This window comes from Genypterus blacodes, unplaced genomic scaffold (assembly GCF_046128005.1).
Source record: "Genypterus blacodes isolate CSIRO-AG114 ecotype Tasmania unplaced genomic scaffold, CSIRO-AGI_Gbla_v1 ptg000240l_1, whole genome shotgun sequence".
In the NCBI taxonomy this organism is placed as follows: Eukaryota; Metazoa; Chordata; class Actinopteri; order Ophidiiformes; family Ophidiidae; genus Genypterus; species Genypterus blacodes.
In genome coordinates, this window is record NW_027467038.1 from 1098602 (window position 1) to 1122045 (window position 23444).

General features: G+C 44.0%; 3 protein-coding genes and 1 non-coding gene across 9 annotated transcripts in view; 1 reads left to right on the forward strand and 3 right to left on the reverse strand.

The window, feature by feature from the left end:
* Positions 1–11380, reverse strand: part of LOC143016646 (E3 ubiquitin-protein ligase SMURF2-like) — a 52589-nt gene extending 41209 nt beyond the window's left edge. For all 4 annotated transcript variants that reach the window (XM_076171079.1, XM_076171078.1, XM_076171076.1 and 1 more), the window contains exon 1: positions 10940–11380. In XM_076171079.1, the coding sequence (XP_076027194.1) occupies positions 10940–10991 (52 nt within the window). In that variant the 5' untranslated portion in view covers positions 10992–11380. The remainder of the gene's footprint in view (positions 1–10939) is intronic.
* A 907-nt stretch (positions 11381–12287) lies between these two features.
* Positions 12288–16206, reverse strand: LOC143016664 (importin subunit alpha-1-like). The gene is made up of 10 exons (XM_076171103.1): positions 16129–16206; positions 15913–16047; positions 15398–15477; positions 15018–15286; positions 14385–14479; positions 13840–14103; positions 13504–13737; positions 13225–13407; positions 12862–13008; positions 12288–12392 (listed from the first exon to the last, which is right to left on the reverse strand). Exons 1-10 carry the CDS (start codon positions 16204–16206, stop codon positions 12306–12308), a joined length of 1572 nt encoding a protein of 523 aa, XP_076027218.1. The 3' UTR covers positions 12288–12305.
* A 619-nt stretch (positions 16207–16825) lies between these two features.
* Positions 16826–22198, reverse strand: LOC143016649 (importin subunit alpha-1-like). 3 transcript variants are annotated; one of them, XM_076171084.1, is made up of 11 exons: positions 22167–22198; positions 21721–21832; positions 21504–21638; positions 20834–20910; positions 20115–20383; positions 19855–19949; positions 19494–19757; positions 19153–19386; positions 18882–19064; positions 18146–18295; positions 16826–17957 (listed from the first exon to the last, which is right to left on the reverse strand). In XM_076171084.1, exons 2-11 carry the CDS (start codon positions 21784–21786, stop codon positions 17865–17867), a joined length of 1566 nt encoding a protein of 521 aa, XP_076027199.1. In that variant the 5' UTR covers positions 21787–21832; positions 22167–22198; the 3' UTR covers positions 16826–17864. The 3 variants fall into 3 exon arrangements, with proteins under 3 accessions (XP_076027199.1, XP_076027197.1, XP_076027198.1); XM_076171082.1 differs by having other exon boundaries at positions 20834–20913; XM_076171083.1 differs by having other exon boundaries at positions 20834–20913; positions 21721–21829; positions 22167–22195.
* A 343-nt stretch (positions 22199–22541) lies between these two features.
* Positions 22542–22614, forward strand: trnar-ccg (transfer RNA arginine (anticodon CCG)). Its single transcript has one exon. It is a non-coding gene; the product is annotated as a tRNA-Arg (tRNA).
* Positions 22615–23444: the final 830 nt, after the last annotated feature.

A 23444-nucleotide genomic window follows, 5' to 3' on the forward strand; every position in this document is an offset into this window, starting at 1 on the left:
AACTATTTGACCATTCCGATTTCTTTCCACAACCTTTGGCCGCTGGCAATGGTGCTAGGATCAAGCTTTTCTCCTGACTTCTGACATTCCTACAGAGGCATGCAGGGGATTTGTAAATCTGTTCCCTCACTTTCATAAATCACTTCCTGGTAATCGTAATGTTGCCTAATTGTAGCTTTTTGGGGCATTAAGTGCCAGGCAGTGGACCACTTTCATATCTTGACACACATCGGGTTTTGCGTATTCTATCCTCGTCATCCCTTAAACCTGTTTTATGTCAAGATACTACAGCACAAGTCAGACACTCTTCATGAACTCAGCTTCAAGGTTAGGGAGCACTTTGTGTCAATGGACCGTAGAGATCATGAGGAGGATGTGGGTCTGATCGGATCCAAGTTGGATTCACATCCGAGGCACCTGAATAGGAGCCTGGATCAATGCTTTAATGAAATGGGATAGATGTGTTTCCGAAAGATTGGCTCTCCTTACACCGCCATCTATATTTATGAATCACAGCGGCTCAACTGTAATGACAATAAGAAACATCGTTAAATATTCTGCCCTCTGGAAGAAATTGGAGTCGATCGGATTCATAGAGGAAAGGCTGACGATAAAAACACCCTTCACACGTCAAATCTCTAAAAACCCATAACTGGAAACACAGAGTAGGTGTTAGGAAGATAACAAAAAGCAGAAGGGCACGACTCAAGTATCCAGATGGTCACAAATAAGCTGAATTACACTACTAATTTAATATACATAAGAGGCAATCTGTTAATATGACCGAGTACAGCTATAAGTCAGCCAGCAGCATATGGCTCCACCACTCAGGAAATGTCCACGTCAAATAGGCTGCGTCAGGATCTGGAACACTCCCAGCCATTTGTACGAAGAATCCCTGTGTTCACACCGGTATGCCACTACTATGTTGTTGACAGAAAAGCGAGGCCTGGGCAGTGAGCCGAGTAGTGAGAGCCTAGTGTGAGGATGGCAGAGGCGAGGTTCACCTCTCCTTATACATGTGTACATATAAATATGGAGCTGAGCCTGGTGGATGAGTTCAAGACTTTCTGTTGCCTGTGGCTAATGAAGTGGCTGCAGAAATATACAGACAACAATAAAGCAACAAACTAAAAGTGACCACATTCAGCCAACGTAGGCTTTGCATTGATTTGATATACAGTATGCAGCTATAGTGCCGTGCTGGCCTGAAATGAATGTCCAAACCTAACCTGTGTAGCAAAGTTCCTGGATGAGCCACACCCAAACCTGACAGCTGCTCATTATTTCTAAAAATAGAATATCCTTTCAATGCAAATGATGCTATCGTTTGTCATCTCCTGCTTGGCAATCCATGTATTAATACAGGAAACCAACAATCTTCTTTTATAGGTGTATTTGTCAGTGATATTGCATTCCTAGCAGGTTTCCAAAAATAAGCCTCTAGAAATAAGAGAATCCTCTGCAATTTCACACAGAGCCTGAAACCTATGAAGTTATGGTCCACAGAAAAGAATAAACATGACTACCGAAGATACAGACTTATTTGCTTGGATCTTTGAATCTGCCAGCTCAAGTAAAAAGACAGACAGCAAGCACAGAGCAAAACAAAACAAGTGACAGACGGAGCATGAGCGTGAGGAATGGACCAGTGCTTCGTCCCAACTTCAGAGCCTGTAAACAGGTGGGAAATGGTGCTGTTATTGTGATTATGTTGAGACTGGAGTGGGACGGTGTGGCACACTGGCGCCGTCCGAGCTACTTGATCCCCTTCTCTACGATGGAAACCACTGCATCATTCATGTCCTCCAACTGTCTCTCTCCCACACTGAAAATGAAAACACAGACCCCAGAGAGGGAGAGAGTGGGATGCAATTGGAGTGGCCATGTATGTGAGTGAACGCGTGTGACACACACACACACACACACACACACACACACACACACACACACACACACACACACACACACACACACACACACACACACACACACACACACACACACACACACACACACACACACACACACACACACACACACACACACACACACACACACACACACACACACACACACACACACACACACACACACACACACACACACACACACACACACACACACACACACACACACACACACACACACACACACACACACACACACACACACACACACACACAGCGGGGGAGGAAAGTGCGATCCCTGAGTTGTTAATATGAAAACCTAGCACAGAGGAGTGAAAGGCCTTCAATTTAACCACCGGCAAAAACGTGTTAATATTTACAACTCCATCCTGGCAGAGCGACAGATCACCAGGATCTCCAGGAAACATTAAACACCTCGAGTTACGCCATGAGAACATCATGGGTGCTCTCTCCTCTGTGATCTCTGACCGTAGGTTTAATGGAGCGTGACGTTACAGTCTGCCGTCTACCTGCCTTCCCCATGACTCATTCTAGGTCTGCTATTGTTTGACATCATTTGGCCGTCTCTCTCAGCATCGCTTTGATATCTGAATATGGATCTACAGAGGCAGCAGAACATGCATTTGAGATTTCTTGGGGTATCAGTTTCTGGTCGGTTTACTACTTTTTTAGGTTCTCAGACGTAGATCAGGGAGAGCAGGACAGTTTTCATTTCTAGGCACCTGGGAGCCCCTAATGAACTCCTTATGGCTCCCAGACCACATTGTGACGTTTGCTTTATGCTAGCTATTGCAGTGCAGGACAGGGACTGATCGTGCGTGCACATACATCACAAGTTGTAAACAGATAAAGGGGTAAGGGAAAGAAAAAAAAAAACACCAAATTGGAGCCAAAGCAGCACAGTCGTCTGTCAGCTGTCTGGGTTAGATCCGGGGTTGAGCGAGAGGCAGGAAGAGAGCTAAATGACAGAGACGAGGGGGCATCCTGTTCACCGAGAGAAGAGAGTAGAACACAGATCAGAAAAAGACTGCAAAGGCCCAGTGTGTGTGTGTGTGTGTTCAGAGAGTCAAAGAAAGACGGGGTGCAGAAAAAAGTCAAATCCACGTCTACCAAAATGCAAGACTAACGCTTAAGACAAATCGCATCTTTGATGAATTACCTGCATTTGTATTCTTTCCAAATTCAAGTCTCAGGGTTAATGACGTTTGTAGCTGTGATCATACGTCTGAAATCTAGCCTGCAATTGTATAAAAATAAAAGGCAAGATTTCCTTAGCATATAATACAGCTAAACCCTCCCGAGGAACTTGGAAAGTTTAATGTATTCTGCATATTGAAGCCCACCTCCTCTCCGGTAAGAGGCTGTTATGCAACACTGAGGTGTTCAGTCTTTCCATTTTCCGGCTCAGGGAGGACCCTGATGCCACCAAGTTCAAAAGGAATTCAAAAAGCAGATCAAACTGAAACCGATGTACAAGCCACTGAAAAAAGACGTCTATAGTAAACTAATACAAACAATATTACAATTACCAATCCATATTATCAATTAGTTATCTATTAAACATTAAACCTATAAAACAAAATCAATAAATAAATAATTAGAATGGTCTGTTTGGACACAGACACATTGTGGTTGTCATGACTAAAGCATCAACAGACTAAACCTGCATGAAAATACAGAAGTTGCATAAGGAAGCAGCACAGATGACTAAACCCTGAGCAGCAGTTTCATTTGCTGCGGTCTACCTTAGTAATGGTGCCTTGCCTGAAGTGACTCACCAGTGTGGCAAAGTGGATGTAGGTGCAAATCCCTCCCTGGTAGTCCAGCGATAGGCCAGTCAACTAGAGTTAGGCTGTTGGCTCAGTCTTTGTTGTCTTTACAGGGTTATGGCCTCTATGACTCAGCAACCTCGCTCCTGTCTGTGCATGGAGTCATTCTACTGCTGCTGTACACTGGACTGGTTGGTTTACAATTGATGTGGTGGTGTGCACCTGTGGTGGGATTCACCGTGGGCAACGAAGGCCAACAGAGGGTCATGGTCAGCTGAACCCCCCCCCCCCTTTATACACAACAGTTTATAAAACACAACAACCACTGATCATTGGGGGATTATTCAAAAAGGAAAATGATCAACTGCAGCCCGACACACATCGTATCTTCAAAACAAATTTGGTTTGATTGAAAGCAAGCTCCTTTTGTATAGCATTTCAGAAACCCTGTCATCAAGAGAACCAGCCCAGCATGGAGGACAGCAAAGTGGAATTATGAGACTGGCAGTGTCCTGTGACCTTTCATCACCGACTCACAGTCTCTTTATGCCAAATCCCTGCAAAAACAAAATGTTTTATTGAAATGCACAAAGAGAGTGTTTTTGTTCACTTGCCTATTGTCAACACAACAGTGATGTTTGGTGCGATCAGATATCAAGTGGCATCCATCTTGAGTTAATAGAGGACTGACCAGCAGCACAGAGCTTACATCACACCAGAGCAATGTTCCTCCATGGCTGCTGTACTATTGTTGTGCTGAACTCATAAAAGGAATTTACACAAGTCAACTGAAAACAAATGTATCAATGAGATAATGGGGTTTAAACCTACATGCCAACAACCCAGGGGTTCCCTAGCAGGATGGAATACAAGCATACGCAGGAAAGTGAGATGACCACAAACAGCCTGGGCCTCTGCGTTCCCTTTTCATTGGCATTATGGGATTATGTCCCTGTAAATCAGCATGGACGCTGCCAAAAATCCAAAACAAAAAACACTTGAAGGGATAGGAACCTACCAAGTACTTTATTCCATGAGGCGATTTGAAGACAAATGGTGTAAGGCGAGGGGAAAAGTGTGATCCATTATAAATCCTCAAAATCAACAGATTTTAGACTACCACAGAAATATTGGATAGAATCAAATGATGGAATTAATCATCAGAACGGGAAACGGCCCAACCATTAACTTTTTAAGTAAAATACCTGCAGCAGAGGTCGAAAGCGCAGGTACTTTTTCTGGAGGATTGTAGGAAGACAGACACATTTATGGGGGCTAGACTAGATTTTCCAATGACATAGCAAAACATTCAGCAGATGTTTAAACAATCGCCTCTCTTTAACAACTCGTCAATGCCTCATCAGTTTAAGTGAAAATAAATCTGCAAAGAATCATCTAACTGAAGGTAGATTACACTGCTAACCAACAACGAAGGCCTTCTGTGTGTAGTTACCACACTCGGTAACCGGCCATCTGGTTGAATGAGCTGCGGGGTAGACGAATACTAAATTCCGCTTTTGCACCAAGTCCGGGGTTGGAATGGTTCGTGAATTTTTGGGTGCCAGAAGACACCTTCTTTTTAGGTTCAGACATAGGTCAAGAGTAGCAGGATAGTAGGTTTAATCTAGCTGAGGATCACTGGGAACACCTAGTTAACCCCTTATGGCCATGAGATCACATTTTGGCATTTCTGCTTTAGGCTAGGAATTCTAGAGCAGAACAAGGAGTTGAACTGTGACTGCATATACATCACAAGTTAAAAACAGACAAAAAGGTAAGGAAAGAAATAAAAACACCACATTGGAGACACACCATCACAGTCTGTCAGAAATAATCAAAGCAGCAACTACACACAAAGCAGGATTCTATTCTGGGAAAACGACCAGCATACTCAGGTTCCAAGATAATCAGAGACTCGGCAATGTCTTCCTAGAGGTGACATTAGACATCAGCATGGTCCTTCAGAACAAGGCATTGTCACCAGGATGCAGGTTGGCTGTTTGGGTCTTGTGGAAATGATGTCGCCGTAGCGGTGTGGAAACCATTTGCTCATATTTCCAGTCCTGCACAGAACTACAATTACAGGAACTCGCTGAAGCAACCCCATAGTCCCTATTCTACACAGGCCTAGTTCCTGATGCAGTTCCTGATTCTAAGTTCTGAACTTTTGGGGCGAAAAAGGTGGGAAATCTGGCAGATCAATGGCTAAAGCCTGATAAACAAACCAATTATGAAGAAACTTAATTACTAATATATTTTAACAGAAGCCTTAGTTATAACAACTACAATTAACCCTTAGAGTGATTATCCCCTTTCTCTGAACATTACCACCTAGCCAGCATGTCACATGTCATAGCATGTGGCCTAGCAGGCAAAGGCAGTAAACCAACTGAAGCATGTAGGTGTCAGACTTAGCTGTCGAGATAACATCTAAAATCGCACACCATAACAATCAGTGTGCAGAAGGGAGTAAGAAAAGTTCTTCTCCCCCCAATGTGCTCAAGACATACACATGCAAGCACACCTCACACAGATCTGTACATTTCCACACACACTGGCAGAATTATGAAGCCAAAACATAGAAACAAAGATTAAAGGGGACATGAAAGTGGTTCATTATGCTTGGAATTTTGGAAGTCAAAAGTTCCAGTTCCTCTGCAAATGATATACAACAACACCTCAGGTTGAACTTACAGCTGGAGCAGGCACATCACAGAGCACATGTAAAGGTTTCCATATGATGAAGAGGGCCATACGAGTGTGTAAAAGCAGTGCAAGTGTGGCTGGGTATTTGAAATCAAATCTAAGTGAGGCAGACTAAACAAAGCTGGGGAACGTTTGGCTGTAGTGCAGTGTGTTGCATGACAAAACCAAACCACAACACAGTGACCCCAAATGCTTAAAGAGGCAAGACTAGACGGTCGTGCAGCCACCAACTCACACACACACGTTCATATCCCCTCTCTCCTGGCAAGGCCTGACTAATCTATACTACTGAATATTTAGACTGGAGTATAATTCAGCACATTTATAGGCAGACTACCCAGATGAGTCATCCAGTGCAGATGAAACACAAAGCTGTTATCTGGCCTCATTATCTCACCACAGATGATTCAATTCATTCTAACTGAGACTCTTGTGCTTTCCATGAACTCAGGACTAGTTCAGATTTCATTCAAGGGTCTAGACTTAACTACTGCCTCACGTGCCCACAGCAGCAGATTCATCAGCAGACTGAGAGACGACAGCGCTATGCCAGATACCTTTCTGCTCATGTAACTGTCAGTCTACCTAAATTTAAATTTAAATTATGTCAGTTGTGAGCCTTATGGAACTACAGCAGCTTCTTTGAGTGCCTCAACCACCTGGGATTAACCTGTTCTCAAAGGAATGGGTCAACACGGGTGACCTGTGTAGATTCAGCAATTCTATGAGACACACGCTTTTGAAAAACTAGAAAAGAAAAAGATCTATTGTAGAAATGTACGTTTAAGACTTCTGTCCAGGTTTACTTTGAAACATTCGAGGAATGTCTACGACTGCAACGTTGCCCAAGCACAGTCGGAGGCAGCGGTGGAAATATGCAGCGCACTGATCACTTAGAAATAACTGAAACATTGCATAGTCTTCCCCTTAGGAAAACACATCCAATCAGAGTGTAAAATCCGTGTGGAGTGTGGGCCATCACGTAGAGGCTGCTGGCACGCTCACTTCATGTGTTTCGGCATCCGTGTGCAGTTTTGGAGCAGTGTGCAGTAGTTTGGAGACGTGTTCCATTTTTTATTTCAGAAGTGTAATTCAGTTTGATACAGAAAAGTGATACGCTAGTAATTTAGCTAAATCTCAAGTTGTTTGGTGATGTAATGATTTTGTAAGATGGGACCTTTTGGATATTTGCAGCACTTTACAAATTTGAAATCAAAACAACGTGACATTTAAAATGATCTAATGATTGCTTCATAAATGGGTCAAACTGCACTTTCTGTAGGAGGACTGCTCGTTCCCAAATTGATCTCGTGCCAGAGACGGACCAAGCAGTGCATCGCAGCAGCAAACACAACACTGCCATGACTCACATCCATTATACAACCATGAATCATGAACACAGAGTGTGGTCCACTTTTCAATTGTCAAAACTCTGCATTGTATAAAAACAACTTGAAAATAAAAACAGCTTGATGGATCAAAGTAAACGACCCCACCAGCACAATCACAGGGTCCCCATACTACCAGGAGCTCCACACACACACACACACACATTATACTGGAACCGAGACGGCGGCTGGATCTTTATCTTAATCGCCAGCTTCCTGGCCTTCCAGGCTCCGGCACCAACTTCCCAAAATGCTTGAACAAGGGGTGGAGTGACGGGCACACACATGAAAACACAACAAATGTTGAAAATGTGCACATGTGGGTTTGCTAGAGCATCAAAAGTGCACAAAGAAAGTGCACAAAGAAAGATTCTGAGGATGTGAGGAGGCTAGTGGATGAAATGGATTACAGGCGTGATCCGTTCCTAACAGAAGGAGTGAGAGGTGGATCCGTCCCCTCAGACATGTCAGCTACTTCAAGTTTGAGAATCTCCAGCAGCAGAAAAGTGAAGGAAAACACCCATCTTGTGTAATTTAATTTAGTAAAGCAAACACCAACTCCTGCTGCCTGAATTGACTGCTCTTCAAAGCCAATCTGGTCCTTTACAAGCTCCGTAGGGACACAACAACCCATCATCTAGCAGCATCCCCAAGATGAATTTGCTCCATATCTAAGCATCAAAGTTCTGCTGTCCCAGATACATGTTCAAGTAGAAAGGAGGAGCTTCAAAAAAAACCCCTCTGTGGTAAACTAGGAGGGAGGATATTAATGCAGTGCTGGAGGACTGAACCAGTGATGAATCTGCTCAAAAACCTGCAGCGTGCATAAGGCCACCCAGGGTTAATGCTAATCCATCACTGTGACAAGAAGGGAAGCCAGCGTAGGGGGGGAGGGGCAAACTGCAACAGCCTCACTGAAATTAAGCGGCAAAATAGCAAACATGTAGTTAAATGCCCCAAGAACCTCTCCCTTCATAACTGGCCTCAGCTGGAGACAGACAGACGGGAGTGTTACTGATGGAGGCGCTGTGATTAGCCTTGGCTGTGCCTCTACAAACACCTGAGGCACACATGAAGACACTGCAGGAGGCTGAAGACTCAACAAAGACATATATGCTTGAAAAAGTACCCCGAAAAATATGGGAAATTGTTATTATGCTCAATGACCAAATGCTATTATACCTTTGGGGGGATTATAGAGCCATTGAATTGTGATTTTACAGATCTGTAAAATCTGAGAAGCACAAAATCTACACCAGACAGAAGACTCGTTCATTTATTCAAAACAGAACCGTCACATTGGTGCCATTGTGTCTGCAAATTATGACAAATAGGTTCCGAAAAAAGGAAACAATTCAACTCAAAATAAAAAAATAAAAAAATCAAAGCTTAGCCTACCAAGGGTCCTTAACTTAACTTCTTCAGATGCAAGCTTTTGGTTGAGGCAATTCCTCCTCAATAGAATAGAAACAAGCATGCAGACTATGGGAAAGACCACAAGCCAGACATTATAGGACTGGACTGCTGCCAGTGTGCAATATCAGGCCTAAACACACAGCCTCAGACACATAAATCACAGCCAGCCACAACTACACACATCTGTGATGCTGATAATGCACACAACTAAATGTTAAATTCATCAGTGATCCTGTGTGTGTGTGTGTGTGTGTGTGTGTGTGTGTGTGTGTGTGTGTGTGTGTGTGTGTGTGTGTGTGTGTGTGTGTGTGTGTGTGTGTGTGTGTGTGTGTGTGTGTGTGTGTGTGTGTGTGTGTGTGTGTGTGTGCCTAAGCTCTCCCTTTCCTCACATACACTGTCATTGTCTTTCTTATCCTTCTCGCGAGTAAAGGAAGACGGAGAATGTGTCTGTGATTGGGAAAGACTCACATTTCCTCTCTGAGGCTTCACATTCCTGGGATTCCATCTGAAGACCACTGCAGCCCATTTAAAACCATTCCCCATATGGAGGAAAAAAAAGGAGAATTAGAGCGGGCGAACAGGAAGGAAGGCAGGGGAGGTCTTTGAACTTTGGTAGAGCATTTCATTCTGCTGTACCAACATAAGGTTCTGGATAATTGCGCTGACATTTTCCACTGGGGAATAGAACATGTTGTTCACCTGTCACACACTGTACGTTCCTCCACACCGTCTAACCTAAATTTCATCATGGCAAAAGAAATGATATGGGGGACAGAGCGCCTGTGCATGGAATCCAAAGGAGTGGAATCAGAAATGGTAGCAGACAGACATCCTTATCATCAGCTCCCTGCGTCTCTTGTTTAGTCTAGCAGTCACACACCAAATTAAACATTTAGCGGAGCTCCCACCACAGGAACATGGAGGGGAGACACTGGGAAATGTATTTCTTGCTAACAACTTGATCAAACATAAATGCTAAGACTGCCATGGTGATACTGATGATTTGGTTTTTGAAACTAGGCTGAGGTTCGCTTCCACTGAAGTCCATCGGTCTACAAAGTATTATTACATGAATGCACAGAAATTGTACTCTTAGTTCTACTGGGCAACACTAGCTAACCAGAAAATACAAGAAAATGGGTGCTCAAAATAGTTCTCTGTGTAAGCCAATATTTGTTCAGCAGGGAGAAAATGCAACTTTAGAATATTACTGAGCAATACGAGAAGAAAATGTGACAGCCCAAGAGTGAAAGACTTGAGATACCTTATAAGAAAATCTAAGATTCAAGCGTGAATATATTGCATGTTGCATTTTGTATGGGTGAACAGTCTTTTGGTAATGACAAAATATTATGACGTTAAATGATGACAGCTTCACGGGTTTAGTGGTGGATCTGAATCCATGTATAAAATCCCTTATGTGTTCTATTAGTATGAAAGTTAAAATCTACGTTCATACTTGATATTTCTTGACAGTTTCACTTCAGTTTCAAATTACAAAAGTAGCAAGTACTGGACTGTTAGTCTTTCAATAAAAAATTACAAAATTAAGGAGTTGGTCAACATAAATACAACAAAATGTCCCTTTTACTTTCGACTTCTCCACCGAGGCATTCAGGTTAAAGTCACCAGTTAACATGGACACTCGTTAATCCACAGCATCGGCTAGCAGGCTAGCTGAAATGCTAGCGTTTCGGAGCGGCGCAGGAGGGGGTTTAAATTCGCTTACCTGTCAACCGCAGCTTCACTGGGCCATTTCTCCGAACTCCTTGGTTAGACATTCCCCTTTGTGTTCCAGCTTGAAGATGACTCACTATAAGCGTTTAGTTCATGTATCAGCGTGTGACTCTTTTCCAAAATATATCACCCAAAACAGTCCCTCTGCTAGCTAGGGGTTAGCTTGTCGTATCACCATTGCAAATCACGCTGCCTGTGAACGCAACAGAACGGTGTCACAGCCTCTCCGCTGGCATCACGCTCCCTTCGCGATCCGTGAAAAAAATGCAAAAAACTACATCCCAAATATCCCTTCATGCCCCGGGCCACAAGTAGGAGGGTTTAAGTCGCCAAATCAACGGAGTCACTCGCCCTCCATCCGGACACCTCTGCACTGAAGTTGTTCGTGATGATGAAGATGAAGGCTCTGCTACTGCACGCAGCGTCAGGGAAAGCCACACACATGCGATGGGCACACTTCCGGCCCCCTTTTGTTTTCCAAAATAAAACAATTTCTAAGCATAAACCTCACATGAACATGTGTAGGTGAGTCGGGATTTAGGTCTTCTGCATTAGGCGACATAGTAAGTTAGAGAAGCAATCCAGTTAGGATTTTACAGTTTTTGAAAGAAAAAGTTGGGTAATTAAAGTCCGTTGACATCACCCACAAACTCAAACTGTCAAGCTGTAAACCTTGTTTAAATATTGTCTTTGAGCACACAGTGTTGGAATCATTAGACGTGAAACATGGTGTCAGCTGGATTCTTGGGGTGAAGTGATGTCATTCCCCAAGTCACATGAATAAACCATTTAACAGATTAAACTATAAAAAATAACATATAAAGACTAACAGCTCAGTAAAAGCAATCATACATCATGGTTTAGGGAGTTTAAACATTTAACATTATTAACTTAGTCTCTGATTTACTTATTCTGTTTGACCTGGTGTAATCTTGCAGCGTAAGTATTATATTTCTGCATAACTTCTTCTTTCTCTTCCCTCATGAGCCACTGATTTAATAAGAGTATTCAACCTGCAGGGTCCTTACAGCAAGTAGGTTCACACGCATTTAGTGTATGTCATAGCGCCACCTAGTGGTAGCATTTATACAGTAGCTCCGTCCAGCCCCACACAGAAAGTAAGAAAAGATCTGTTTACAGTCCAATCTATTACAAATAATCAATAACCCACTTGGTTGGATTGAATCCTGCTATCCTCCGCCCTACTATTTTCATTCCACTGATTGCTCAAAAATGTTCCAGCTTTCATAAACTGCTCATCTCTAATAACCCTAAGAAGGAGAATAGTTACTGTTAAGTAACATTCATTTTAATTTCCCTTTTCATGTTACAAGCACCAACATTGAACGCTCTAAAATTCAAACGTGCTTTGGGTCGTTTCTGAGTGCCTGAAATAGGATCCTGCTTCTAAGCACTCGGTTAATCAGTGCCTCGTCGTGATCAGTCTGTAAGACAAGAGAGACAAACAGTGGGAGCGAGTTACAAGATGAACCAGAGTGGAGGTGATTGTTTTAGGAATGGAGGACGATTATTTTCCAGAGCAGGACAATCATATCACAGGTGTGGTAAAGATTCCTATTTTCTTTTATTCTGACACTACTTTCCTTCACCTTCCTCACTTCCTTTCCTATCCTTTCCTCAGCACAGACTGGTTCTTTTCACACCTCATTTACCTGATTGAGTTCACCTGTTCACTCCCTATTTAATCCCTGCTCACCCTTTCAGTCACTCCTTCCTGATCACCACATGGGGCGGCAGTACTGAGTCACAACCCGTGTGTGTCAAATTTGTCCCCTGCCTCAAGATCGGCCCCTTCTTCAATTCAACCTTTAAATCCTGGATTTAGCTTTGAAGTCCAATCCGCACAAACATCTCATCATCAATCATTTGTTCCCATTGAACTCTGCCACTCACCAATGCAGATAAGTGCTGGTCTATGAGGTTGAAAGACGTCCTGATGGATTCATCATATTTGTGCTGCAGTGCGCCCAGCTTATCCAAACCACCAAACTTCTCGATCATTATGCACAGCCTCTCCTTCTCGTCACATTTGTCTGTAAGCTGTAGAGGGAAAAATCACCAAGGGTTGAATTCATTACAAGAGATCAAAATGATACATCAGATTTTTTCCCCCCGACATTGGCAAGAAGTCATGTACATCATTCAGTGTTTAATGTGACCTACATTAAATTCTGGAGGAAGTTTTAGAATAAATAAATGGTGGAGACTCAGTGGTTGTTTGTAAATTATCGATCAATTCTGTTGGGACTGGGTCACCTCTAAGACATTGTTGAGTGCTTGTAAGACGGCCAAGACGATCTTGTTTTCTTTGGCTGTCAGCAGTTTGAGCAGAAGCTCCAAGGCGTTGCTCTGGAGCAGGTAGGTAATCTGCGCTGGGGTTCCTCCGCTTGTGTAGTTGTTGATGGCCCACACTACCTCTTTCTTAGTCCTGTATTCTCCCTGAACAGGAAACACGTCTTACATTTTAGAAACTTGTAGCATATGTAGATGACAGAAGGGCAGAGAAAGACATTCTTTGTGCTCCGGCGCTCTGACCTCTTGGAGGATCTCCACCAGGATGGGCACCAGTCCTGCATTGATGACTTCCTGGATGTGGCTGTGTTTGCCTGCAGTGATGTTGGACACCATCCGGGCCGCCTCTTTCTGGATTTTGTGATTTTGGTGGCGCAGTAGGCTGGGGAACATGACCAGAGCACCTGCATTCAGAACACTCTGGGTTTGATCATCTGTCCCAGTCACAATGTTTCCCAGCGACCTCAGGGTCGGGGTCTGAGAAGAGAGGGGGAGAAAATCACTTTTTGATAGCAAAATACAACAAATGAGTATATAACATTTAACATTTTAACTGAAAGAAAAACTTGCCCCACATACCACGACACTGAGCTCAGTGCAGGATAGCAGCTGTACCAGGCGGGGCACCAGGCCAGCCTGCACCACCACTTCTATCCTCTCATTGGTGCTGTCAGTCAGGTAGGACACGATCCAGCAGGTGTCAGCCAGCACCTCGCTGTCGTCATGGTGCAGGAGACGCACCAAGACTGGGAGCAGCTGCTGCACCGCCTCCAGGGGAGGCGCCGGGTCCTTGTTCCTACACAGGTTGGACAGCGTCCAGGTAATATTGCGCAGGTAGCCAGACTGGTGGGGTAAGAAAGAGTCGACTGTCAGTTTAGAACGAAGAAGTGTCAAAACATTGTTCAGAATCACAAACCAGGCTGCTGACAGGATCACATCGGCCCTCAGCAGAGAAGAAACCGTCACTGTGACTTCAGAGTCACAACATTCACTCAGATCAATGACTACAAACTCTTCTGCCTTAGGAGTTAGCTTTGATTAGTGAAAGTGCAATCTTCAGCCTCTAGCACAGATGTATTACGTGTATTATGTGAAGTGCATGATGGAAGTGTAAGGAACCTTACAGAAAAGGAAGACAGGTCAGGGGTCGCCAGTAGGGCCAGGAGTGGCTGGAGGCCGCCGTGTTTGATCACCAGGTCTCTGTAGTTGGATCCATCGCCTGAATAGAGAAAAAGGGTTTGGAATGATCTCCCGTCTACAGGAAGTTTCACTGGGTGGTAACATCAGTATCTCCTCAGGAAGACGACTGATCACCATGTGAAACAGATTTCAACAGCAGTCCGACCTCAAACATCTTTATTCTTTTATCATATGCATAAGCTTTTCGTTTTTAACCTTACATTTCAGAAGAGAACACGGACGAAGCTAGTGTCCCAATATTTACTCCATTTTTGACCAGCTAAAAAAGAAAGTGTGTCCTCTGTTCTCATCTGTCACATCAACACTTAACACCTAGGACGCAAATGCTGATGCACTGATTCTGACGCTCTCCAACACACCACTCCCTTAACTGCCTTGAACAGGTCAACCATCTATAACCTTTGGGCATAATGAGACACTTTACTTATGCAATTGCTAATAGTGCTGCAGTCTGTGAGAAACAACATCATGGTAATGAAAAGAATAGGAAGCACACAATCACTCAACATAGCCTCACATCACAGGAACAAGTCACATTGTGGACGTCGCCTCCCCACCTGCAATGTTGGCCAGAGCCCAGATGGCCTGCTCACTGATGTGCCGATATGGCGACATCATCAGACTGATGAAGGCTGGGACGGCCCCTCCCTCCACCACCACCTTGGTCTGCTCAGAGAACCCAGAGGCGATGTTGGTCAGGACCCAAGCTGCCTCAAATTGAATCGGGGGGCATTCCGACATGGCCAGGAAGCTGACAAACTTGGGGATGAGGCCAGCCTCAATGATGGTGGTGACAGGTGGGTGGTTTTCTCTGGATATGAGCTTCCTGAGCGGAGAAGGTGAAGGGAGGGAGAGGAGAGGCAACGTGTGGCGTGAGGACTCACCCGCGGCCGCTGCATACTCGATGATGTAACAGGCGGTCGCCTGCAGAGGTTACCTGACAGCCTGTGCGGCCTGCAGCTGTTGATCCTGACTCTGACTGTTCACGCCTGCCACAATCGCATCCATGGGCCACTGCTGAAGATGAGACACACGCAAAATCACACACAGATTACAGCACGCACAACACACAGCAGTTTGACATCAAGTGTTAAGTGGGAATCATTCTAAAGTGAAGTGGAATATTCCTCCATGATGTTATCACTGCGTATCTCTGCCATATTAACGGAAAACAGAAGTGAGGAAATTGTGATGTTTACTTTCATGTCACTTCATTTTACAACTGGTAACATTCTCTTTGCTTCTTTATTTTCATATATTTTTGTTTATATTATATCTGTCATCATCATTTACACAAAGCAAACCTTCTACAAGACCAACACAAAAACAAGTAGGGGGCCAAGAAGATGAGGAAATGAAGAACCAGCAGTGAATGTTCCTAGATGTGTGCGTGTGTGTGTGTGTGTGTGTGTTTGTGTGTGTGTTGTGTGCGTGTGTGCAGCTGGTGGTCACCTGTGCGTTGGGGTCCACTTCTTCTGAGCTGTGGCCGCTGAGGTGGTTATGGATGTTCCTCTTCTTCAGGATCTGGTCGTCCTTCTTAACCTTCCGCAGCTCCACCCTGTCGTCCGCTCTCCTGCGCTGGAACTCCTGTAGGTGGTGACAAAACAACACAGCTTGAAGTGCAGCACAGCGCCGTGTCGTTTATGATGGCGGCAGGTCGGATCTTACCACAGCATTTTTGCCTTTGTTTCTTAACTGGCTGAGTCGATCTCTGCAAGCTGAGTTTTTGCAGGATCTACCGTACATGTTGGTAGATGTTGGTAGATGTTGGTAGATTACTTGGGATTTCAGTGCATTAGGAAAATAAAGTCTGTTGTATTCCTAGTACACAGTCAGAAACATGTGTTGCAGTCAATAGTGTAACTCCAGCTACTTATATAAACAACAGTGACCTCATCATAGTAATGACATCACCAAAGGAATAGTACACCAATGACATCATTAAATTATGAAAATACAACATGTCATCATCAGACATTAAAGTTACAACAGTGACAACACTCACATTTACACATTACTAAACTATGCATTAAGATTAATATGAATCTTCAGAAATGTAATGAAATCCTCATTACCAATAATGACTAATTGTCTACTTCATCAGACACTCTGATGTTTGGTAAACAGGTATTTCATGTTTAGTTCAAACTACACCACTCTGCCTGGGCCACGTACAGTCTGACGGTCTGATGGCCTGATGTGTTCACACTGAAATGTCGCCCCTTGCCTCCAAACAGCTTCATCTATTATCATTTCCAATATAGTTTTATTTAAACTACAGAACAGTCAACTCAGTGACAACACAAACAACACACATTAGGAAACCCAGCTTCAAAACAATCTTTAATAATGTCTACCAGACCTTTTTGGTGATCAAGCAGCATCTACTGTCATAACACAGAAGAAGAAGAAGCAGTAAATGTTCCTAGATGTAGAGTGTGTGTTTGTGTTTGTGCAATTGGCTGTCTCCTGCGCGTTGGGGTCCACTTCTTCTGAGGCCCGGTTCTAAACTGTATTGATTGGGGTGGGGCAGTACGACATGTTGACTTGTCCTCTTATAGGAGGGGAGGAGAGACAGGGAGAGAAGGAGACAATAGAACAGTAGAAAAATCAAAGTGTGGGTTAGGGAATGACTCAAATCTTTTTTGGAGGGAAGAAAGTGCTGCTACCCCGCTGTGTAACCAACAGCGTGCCAACAGTTCACTAACATACGCCGCCAACTTGGTTTGCAAACGCTACGTTCCAAATGTACTTAAATATTACAGAAAACAATTAGCAAGAAATGTCGGCCAGATAAGTGTGGAAATAACACATCAAATCATTCAACAATTCTTCTGGGGCCCAACATGTTGGCATCCGCTCTCCTGCGCTGGAACTCCTGTCGGAGAAGGACAAGACAGCACAGGAAAGGCGGTTTGCAGCCGAGTGTGAAGCAGCACGGATGAGAGTCAGCACCTCTAAGTCTGAGGCCACGGGGCTCTGCCGGAAAATGGTGGAATGCTCCCTGAGGGTTGGCATGATGGTTTTCAATCAAAAACTAGTTTACAGATAAGAGTATTGAACCTGCAGGGTCCTTACAGCTAGTAGGTTCACAAGCATTTAGTGTATGTCTCAGCGCCACCTAGTGGTAGCATTGATACGGTGGCTCTGTCCATCCCCACACAGAGAGCAAGAAAAGATCTGTTTACAGCCCAATCTATTACAAATAACTGATAATATCTATCTCATATCTAATAACCATAAGAACACAGTTATTGTTTAGTAACATTTATTTACAAATCGTAAAAAAAAGAATATTCTGTCTTTGTACTGTTATGTACAAGAATGAAAATGACAGCTGAACAAATATAAAAATATTGACAATATTTCCTTTTTTCCATGTTACAAGCAGAAAATTGAAGGCGCTAAAATTCGAAAGTGCTTTGGGTCGTTTCCGAGACCTGGAAAGTGTATCCTTCTTCTGAGCACTCGGGCACCACCGACTCGTCGCAATCAGTCTGTAAGACAAGAGAGACAAACAGAGGGAGCGAGTTACAAGATGAACCAGAGGTGAGGTGATTGTTTTAGGAATGGAGGACGATTATCTCACAGGGATACAAAACTCAACCACTGAAGTCCAATCCGGACACACATCTCAATCATTTGTTCCCATTAGACCCAGTTTTCAATGGTTGGTTGAACTCACAGATGCAGAGAAGTACTGGTCTATAAGGTTGAAAGACGCCTTGTAAACGGCTTCATTGTCATTTTGCTGCAGTGCTTCCAGCTTATCCAAACCGCCAAGCTCCTCGATCATTAGGCACAGCTTCTCCCTCTCGTCAAATTTGTCTGCAAGCTGTAGAGGGAAAAAAATCACAAATGGTTAAATTCATCATAAATGATACTAGGGCTGGGGTGATGTGTCGATATTCAGAGATGATTTTATGTTGGGCTGCTAGACTTCAGGTTGCACAGTAATTTCATCTGAGAGTGACTAGAAAATCACATTGCCTCATTTATTTTTGTTGTTGAATACAGATTTGCACGATCACTTTTACTTGAATTGAATAAGCAATATGTTGGATTGTAAAACGGAGATTATCAGTTGAAACGAGGCGATTATTTGTTGTGGAATAATGCAGTACATAATATGATGATACATTTGATTTTTCACCCTGACATTGTCAAGAAGTCATGTACATCATTCATTGCTTAATGTGACCTAGATTAAATTCTGGAGGAAGTTTAAGAATAAATAAATGGAGGGGACTCGGTGGTTGTTGAATGTGTTTCTCTGATAGAGACTCTCAAACTTCTCCTAGCCCAATATACATTTAGTTCTTTCCACAGGGTGAATAGTTGTGTTTGTGAAAGGCAAACTGAACTTATGAAATGAATGTTTGTGAAGCGATGAAGAATTCTATTGGGTCTGAGTCACTCACCTCTAAGATATTGGAGAGGGCATCTAGAATGACTAAGACGATCTTGCTTTCTTTGGCTGTCAGCAGTTTGAGCAGAGGCTGCAAGGCGTTGCTCTGGAGCAGGTAGGCAATCTGCTCTGCCGTTCCTCCGCTTGTGTAGTTGTTGATGGCCCACACTACCTCTTTCTTAGTCCTGTATTCTCCCTGAACAGGAAACACTTCTTACATTTAGAAACTTGTAACATATGTAGAAGAGCAGAGAAAGACATTCTTTGTGCTCCGGCGCTCTGACCTCTTGGAGGATCTCCACCAGGATGGGCACCAGTCCTGCATTGATGACTTCCTGGATGTGGCTGTGTTTGCCTGCAGTGATGTTGGACACCGTCCAGGCCGCCTCTTTCTGGATGTTGTGTTTTTGGTGGCGCAGTAGGCTGGGGAACATGACCAGAGCACCTGCATTCAGAACACTCTGGGTTTGATCATCTGTCCCAGTCACAATGTTTCCCAGCGACCTCAGGGCCGGGGTCTGAGAAGAGAGGGGGAGAAAATCACTTTTTGATGCCATGGCAAAATACAACAAATGAGTATATAACATTTAACATTTTAACTGAAAGAAAAACTTGCCCCACATACCACGACACTGAGCTCAGTGCAGGATAGCAGCTGTACCAGGCGGGGCACCAGGCCAGCCTGCACCACCACTTCTATCCTCTCATTGGTGCTGTCAGTCAGGTAGGACAGGGCCCAGCAGGTGTCAGCCAGCACGTCGCTGTCGTCATGGTGCAGGAGACGCACCAAGCCTGGGAGCAGCTGCTGCACCGCCTCCAGGGGAGGCGCCGGGTCCTTGTTCCTACACAGGTTGGACAGCGTCCAGGTAATATTGCGCAGGTAGCCAGACTGGTGGGGTAAGAAAGAGTCGACTGTCAGTTTAGAACATCTAAGTGCCTGAGCAGGAGTGCAGTGAAGTGCATGATGGAAGTGAAAGGAACCTTACAGAAAAGGCAGACAGGTCAGGGGTCGCCAGCAGGGCCAGGAGTGGCTGGAGGCCGCCGTCTCTGATCACCAGGTCTCTGTAGTTGGATCCATCGCCTGAATAAAGAAAAAGGGTTTGGAATTATCTACAGGAACTTTCACTGGGTGGTCACTTCAGTATCTCAGTAGTCCCAATATTTCCTCCATTTTTACACATAACTAAACATTATGCATCACCTCGTACATAACCAATGTGTAACACTATGGAGGTTTCCTCCCCACCTGCAATGTTGCCCAGAGCCCAGATGGCCTGTTCGCTGATGTGCGGATGTGGCGACATCATCAGACTGATGAAGGCTGGGACGGCCCCTCCCTCCACCACCACCTTGGTCTGCTCAGAGGTCCCAGAGGCGATGTTGGTCAGGGCCCAAGCTGCCTCAAATTGAATGGGAGGGCATTCCGACATGGCCAGGAAGCTGACAAACTTGGGGACGAGGCCAGCCTCAATGATGGTGTTGACAGGCGGGTGGTTTTCTCTGGATATGAGCTTCCTGGGCGGAGAAGGTGAAGGGAGAGGCAACAAGTTGGGGTGAGGACTCAGCCGTGACTAGGGCTGGGCTGACACGTCGACATAATCGAGTTATTTCTTCTGAAAGTGACTTGAAAATCACATTGCCTCATTTATTTTTGTTGTTGAATACAGATTGCACCATCACTTTTACTTGAAATTAAATAAGCAATATGTTGGATTGTAAAACGGAGATTATCAGTCAAAACCGGGCTATTATTTGTTGTGGAATAATGCAGTGGATAATCTTTGTTACATTTGTTTGTTGTCAGAAGAAGATGATTGAAGAAAATATCAAAATATTTATAAGATAAGTTTGATATTTATTTTGGGAGAAATAATTGTTATATTGCATAATAAATATAATCTGTAGATTAATTGACTAATCGGAAAAACTAATCTGTAGATTAATCGTTTAAAAAACAATCGTTACCTGACAGCCTGTGCGGCCTGCAGCTGTTGATCCAGACTCTGACTGTTCACGCCTGCCACAATGGCATCCACGGGCCACTGCTGAAGATGAGACACACACAGAATCACACACAGATTACAGCACGCACAACACACAGAAGTTTGACCTTGTAGCACCAACACATCATGTTATAAAGTGGGAATTAAGTGGAATATTCCTCCATGATGTTATCACTGCGTTTCTCTGTAATTGTAATGGAAACAGAAGTGAGGAAATTGTGATGTTTACTTTCATTTCACTTCATTTAACAACTGGTAACATTTTCTTTACTTCTTTATGTTAATATTACATACTGGGAGAGTGAGGTGGAGAGGAGCAGGGTGTGAAGGGTCCTGCTGGGGAGTGCTCCTAAAGCAGCAGGGGCGCACAATGAGGTGGCATTTAGGGGCTTCCTCCCCATTATATTAGCTGATTATCAGGCTGTACTGGAATGTTTCAATCTGGCAGGTTACAGTAAACATTACCAATAGATGGAGTTACAGCTGATGCTAATGTTAGGTGATAGTTAAATGTTGATGTGTCAGAAATTGTAATTCCTTGTGACAAAAGAAATGAAGGGCTGTTGCGTGCATATTGTTTGTGTTTGTCATGTAGACGTATTTCACCTGTGATTTACGGAGAAAAATCTCACCTGTACGTTGGGGTCCACTTCTTCTGGACTGGGGTCGCTGAGGAGGTTGTTGACGTTCCTCCTCTTCAGGATCTGGTCGTCCTTCTTTGCCTTCCTCAGCTCCACGTTGACGTCCGCTCTCCTGCGCCGGAACTCCTGTCGGAGGTACACAAGACAACACGGTTTGAAGTGCAGCACCGCGCCGTGTCGTTTACGATGGCGGCAGGTCGGATCTTACCACAGCATGTTTGCCTTTGTTTTTGAACTGGCTGAGTCGATCTCCGCTGTCGTTGCAAGCTGACATGTCGGACTGTTGAGCCAAACAATCGTCCCCACTGCGATAAACCCTGCTGTGAAGAGACCAGGGTTCAGTATTCAAAGACAAACCAGTGTCTCGTCACCTGCTGATCGCTGGCTTCTTCTGATTCGAGTTTGCTAGCCAGCAGTATAATGTCAGGTCGGCTCGCGCTAACGCTAGCAGGCTACTTGTTCAGGAGCCAAGCCGGTTATCTAACATCATGTGGCTCATTTGAAACGGGAGTCTGACTCTTACACCGTCTCCCAAATCCTGTAGATAAAACCCCGATACAAACCCAATACCGTAGCCTTCAATTTAAAACGTTCAAAGCCAAGATAATGTATTTAAAATGTACATTTCGTGACAGAGCACGAGCTCGCGCTTACCGCGTAGCGAGTCCGTCCCTTCGCCTGGCCCGCCCCGTGTCAGTGACGTCATGTATAAACGCCCTGGTAAGTCAAACTTCTGATTGGTCAGTTTGTCACAGAGCGCCTCCCCATTGGCCGCGAATAGAAAAAAAAATGCTATAAACAACGGGGCTGTTGTCAAAGGCAACGCTTTCTAAGCATCGCGAGAAAAATGTGTTACTATCGTATCTTAAGAGCGGAACAATAGTGCGAATGAATGACGTAAAGTGCAGCGGATACGAGGTGATTTGCTTTAGAAATGACCCCCATGCGACTTAAACGTACGTTATAGCAATGCTGTCGTACGTGTCTGTTGTTTGATATAATGTATTTTCCCCTTTTTAGGCGCGTAATGACCCAGTGGCCTAATGGATAAGGCATCAGCCTCCGGAGCTGGGGATTGTGGGTTCGAGTCCCATCTGGGTCGCATTTAGCTTCCTTTTAATAGATAATGAACGCATCACGATGTAAATCAGAGTGGACAATAGCCTTGTGATTGTCCCGAGCATCGATACTGGAAATAACCAGTTATGGTGCAATCAAATGTGTGACGAGGATTCATTTCGATTATGGATCAAATAACAGGATGGAAGCACATGATCCATAATCAGACATGGGCACTGAAAAGCAGCAGAGTGAGTTCAGGATGAATTGAACAGCCAATTCAAACAAACCAGTCAAAAACATACATATGACACATACATACAGACATAATGTGGAACACTTTCGTTGTTACCCCAAATTTTGGTTAACCTCTGAAAGCCACTGTTATTTGTATTCTGCAAATAAGAGCAGCCAGAAACATGTTTATGCCCGGGCATGAAGATGAAATGCATTTCATAACAGTGCGAAATATGAAACTGCACAATCCCATCACAATATCAGATCCTGAAGAGGGCAGTATGCATCAGGACATGAAGGCTGGACAGAAACCTGGATTTAGATGTGAAATTGAAGAGAGGAGCAATATCAATTTTACATGATAAAAGCGATGCATTTTGTCAGTACACGCAAAAGTGCTTGTCCTGGTATTTATGAGCAATGACAGAGCTGACAGTTTCCTGTAAAAGAAAAGCTTTAAATTCTCAACACCAAGCCCATGCGCCTGTTTGTTCCTTCATTGCCATGCTTTTGCTCATTTTAAGGGTTAATAATCAGTAGTGTGTGGGTTTTATTTCACCCAGTAAGACTCCTTAGGTTCCAAATTAGATGATTTTGAGCATTGTTTTGGCTTTTTAGTTTTTTCAATAAACCTTC

Excerpts from the sequence above, each read along its gene's own strand:
- LOC143016649 (XM_076171082.1), bottom strand. The coding sequence starts at position 21,786 with ATGTCAGCTTGCAACGACAGCGGAGATCGACTCAGCCAGTTCAAAAAC. Across the intron at positions 20,914-21,503 it reads AAGTGGACCCCAACGTACAG|CAGTGGCCCGTGGATGCCAT; the intron begins GTGAGATTTTTC and ends TCTCATCTTCAG. Across the intron at positions 19,387-19,493 it reads GCACTGAGCTCAGTGTCGTG|ACCCCGGCCCTGAGGTCGCT; the intron begins GTATGTGGGGCA and ends CTCTCTTCTCAG.
- LOC143016664 (XM_076171103.1), bottom strand. The coding sequence starts at position 16,206 with ATGTACGGTAGATCCTGCAAAAACTCAGCTTGCAGAGATCGACTCAGC. Across the intron at positions 16,048-16,128 it reads ACAAAGGCAAAAATGCTGTG|GAGTTCCAGCGCAGGAGAGC; the intron begins GTAAGATCCGAC and ends CACCACCTACAG. Across the intron at positions 14,104-14,384 it reads CTGACCTGTCTTCCTTTTCT|TCTGGCTACCTGCGCAATAT; the intron begins GTAAGGTTCCTT and ends TTACCCCACCAG.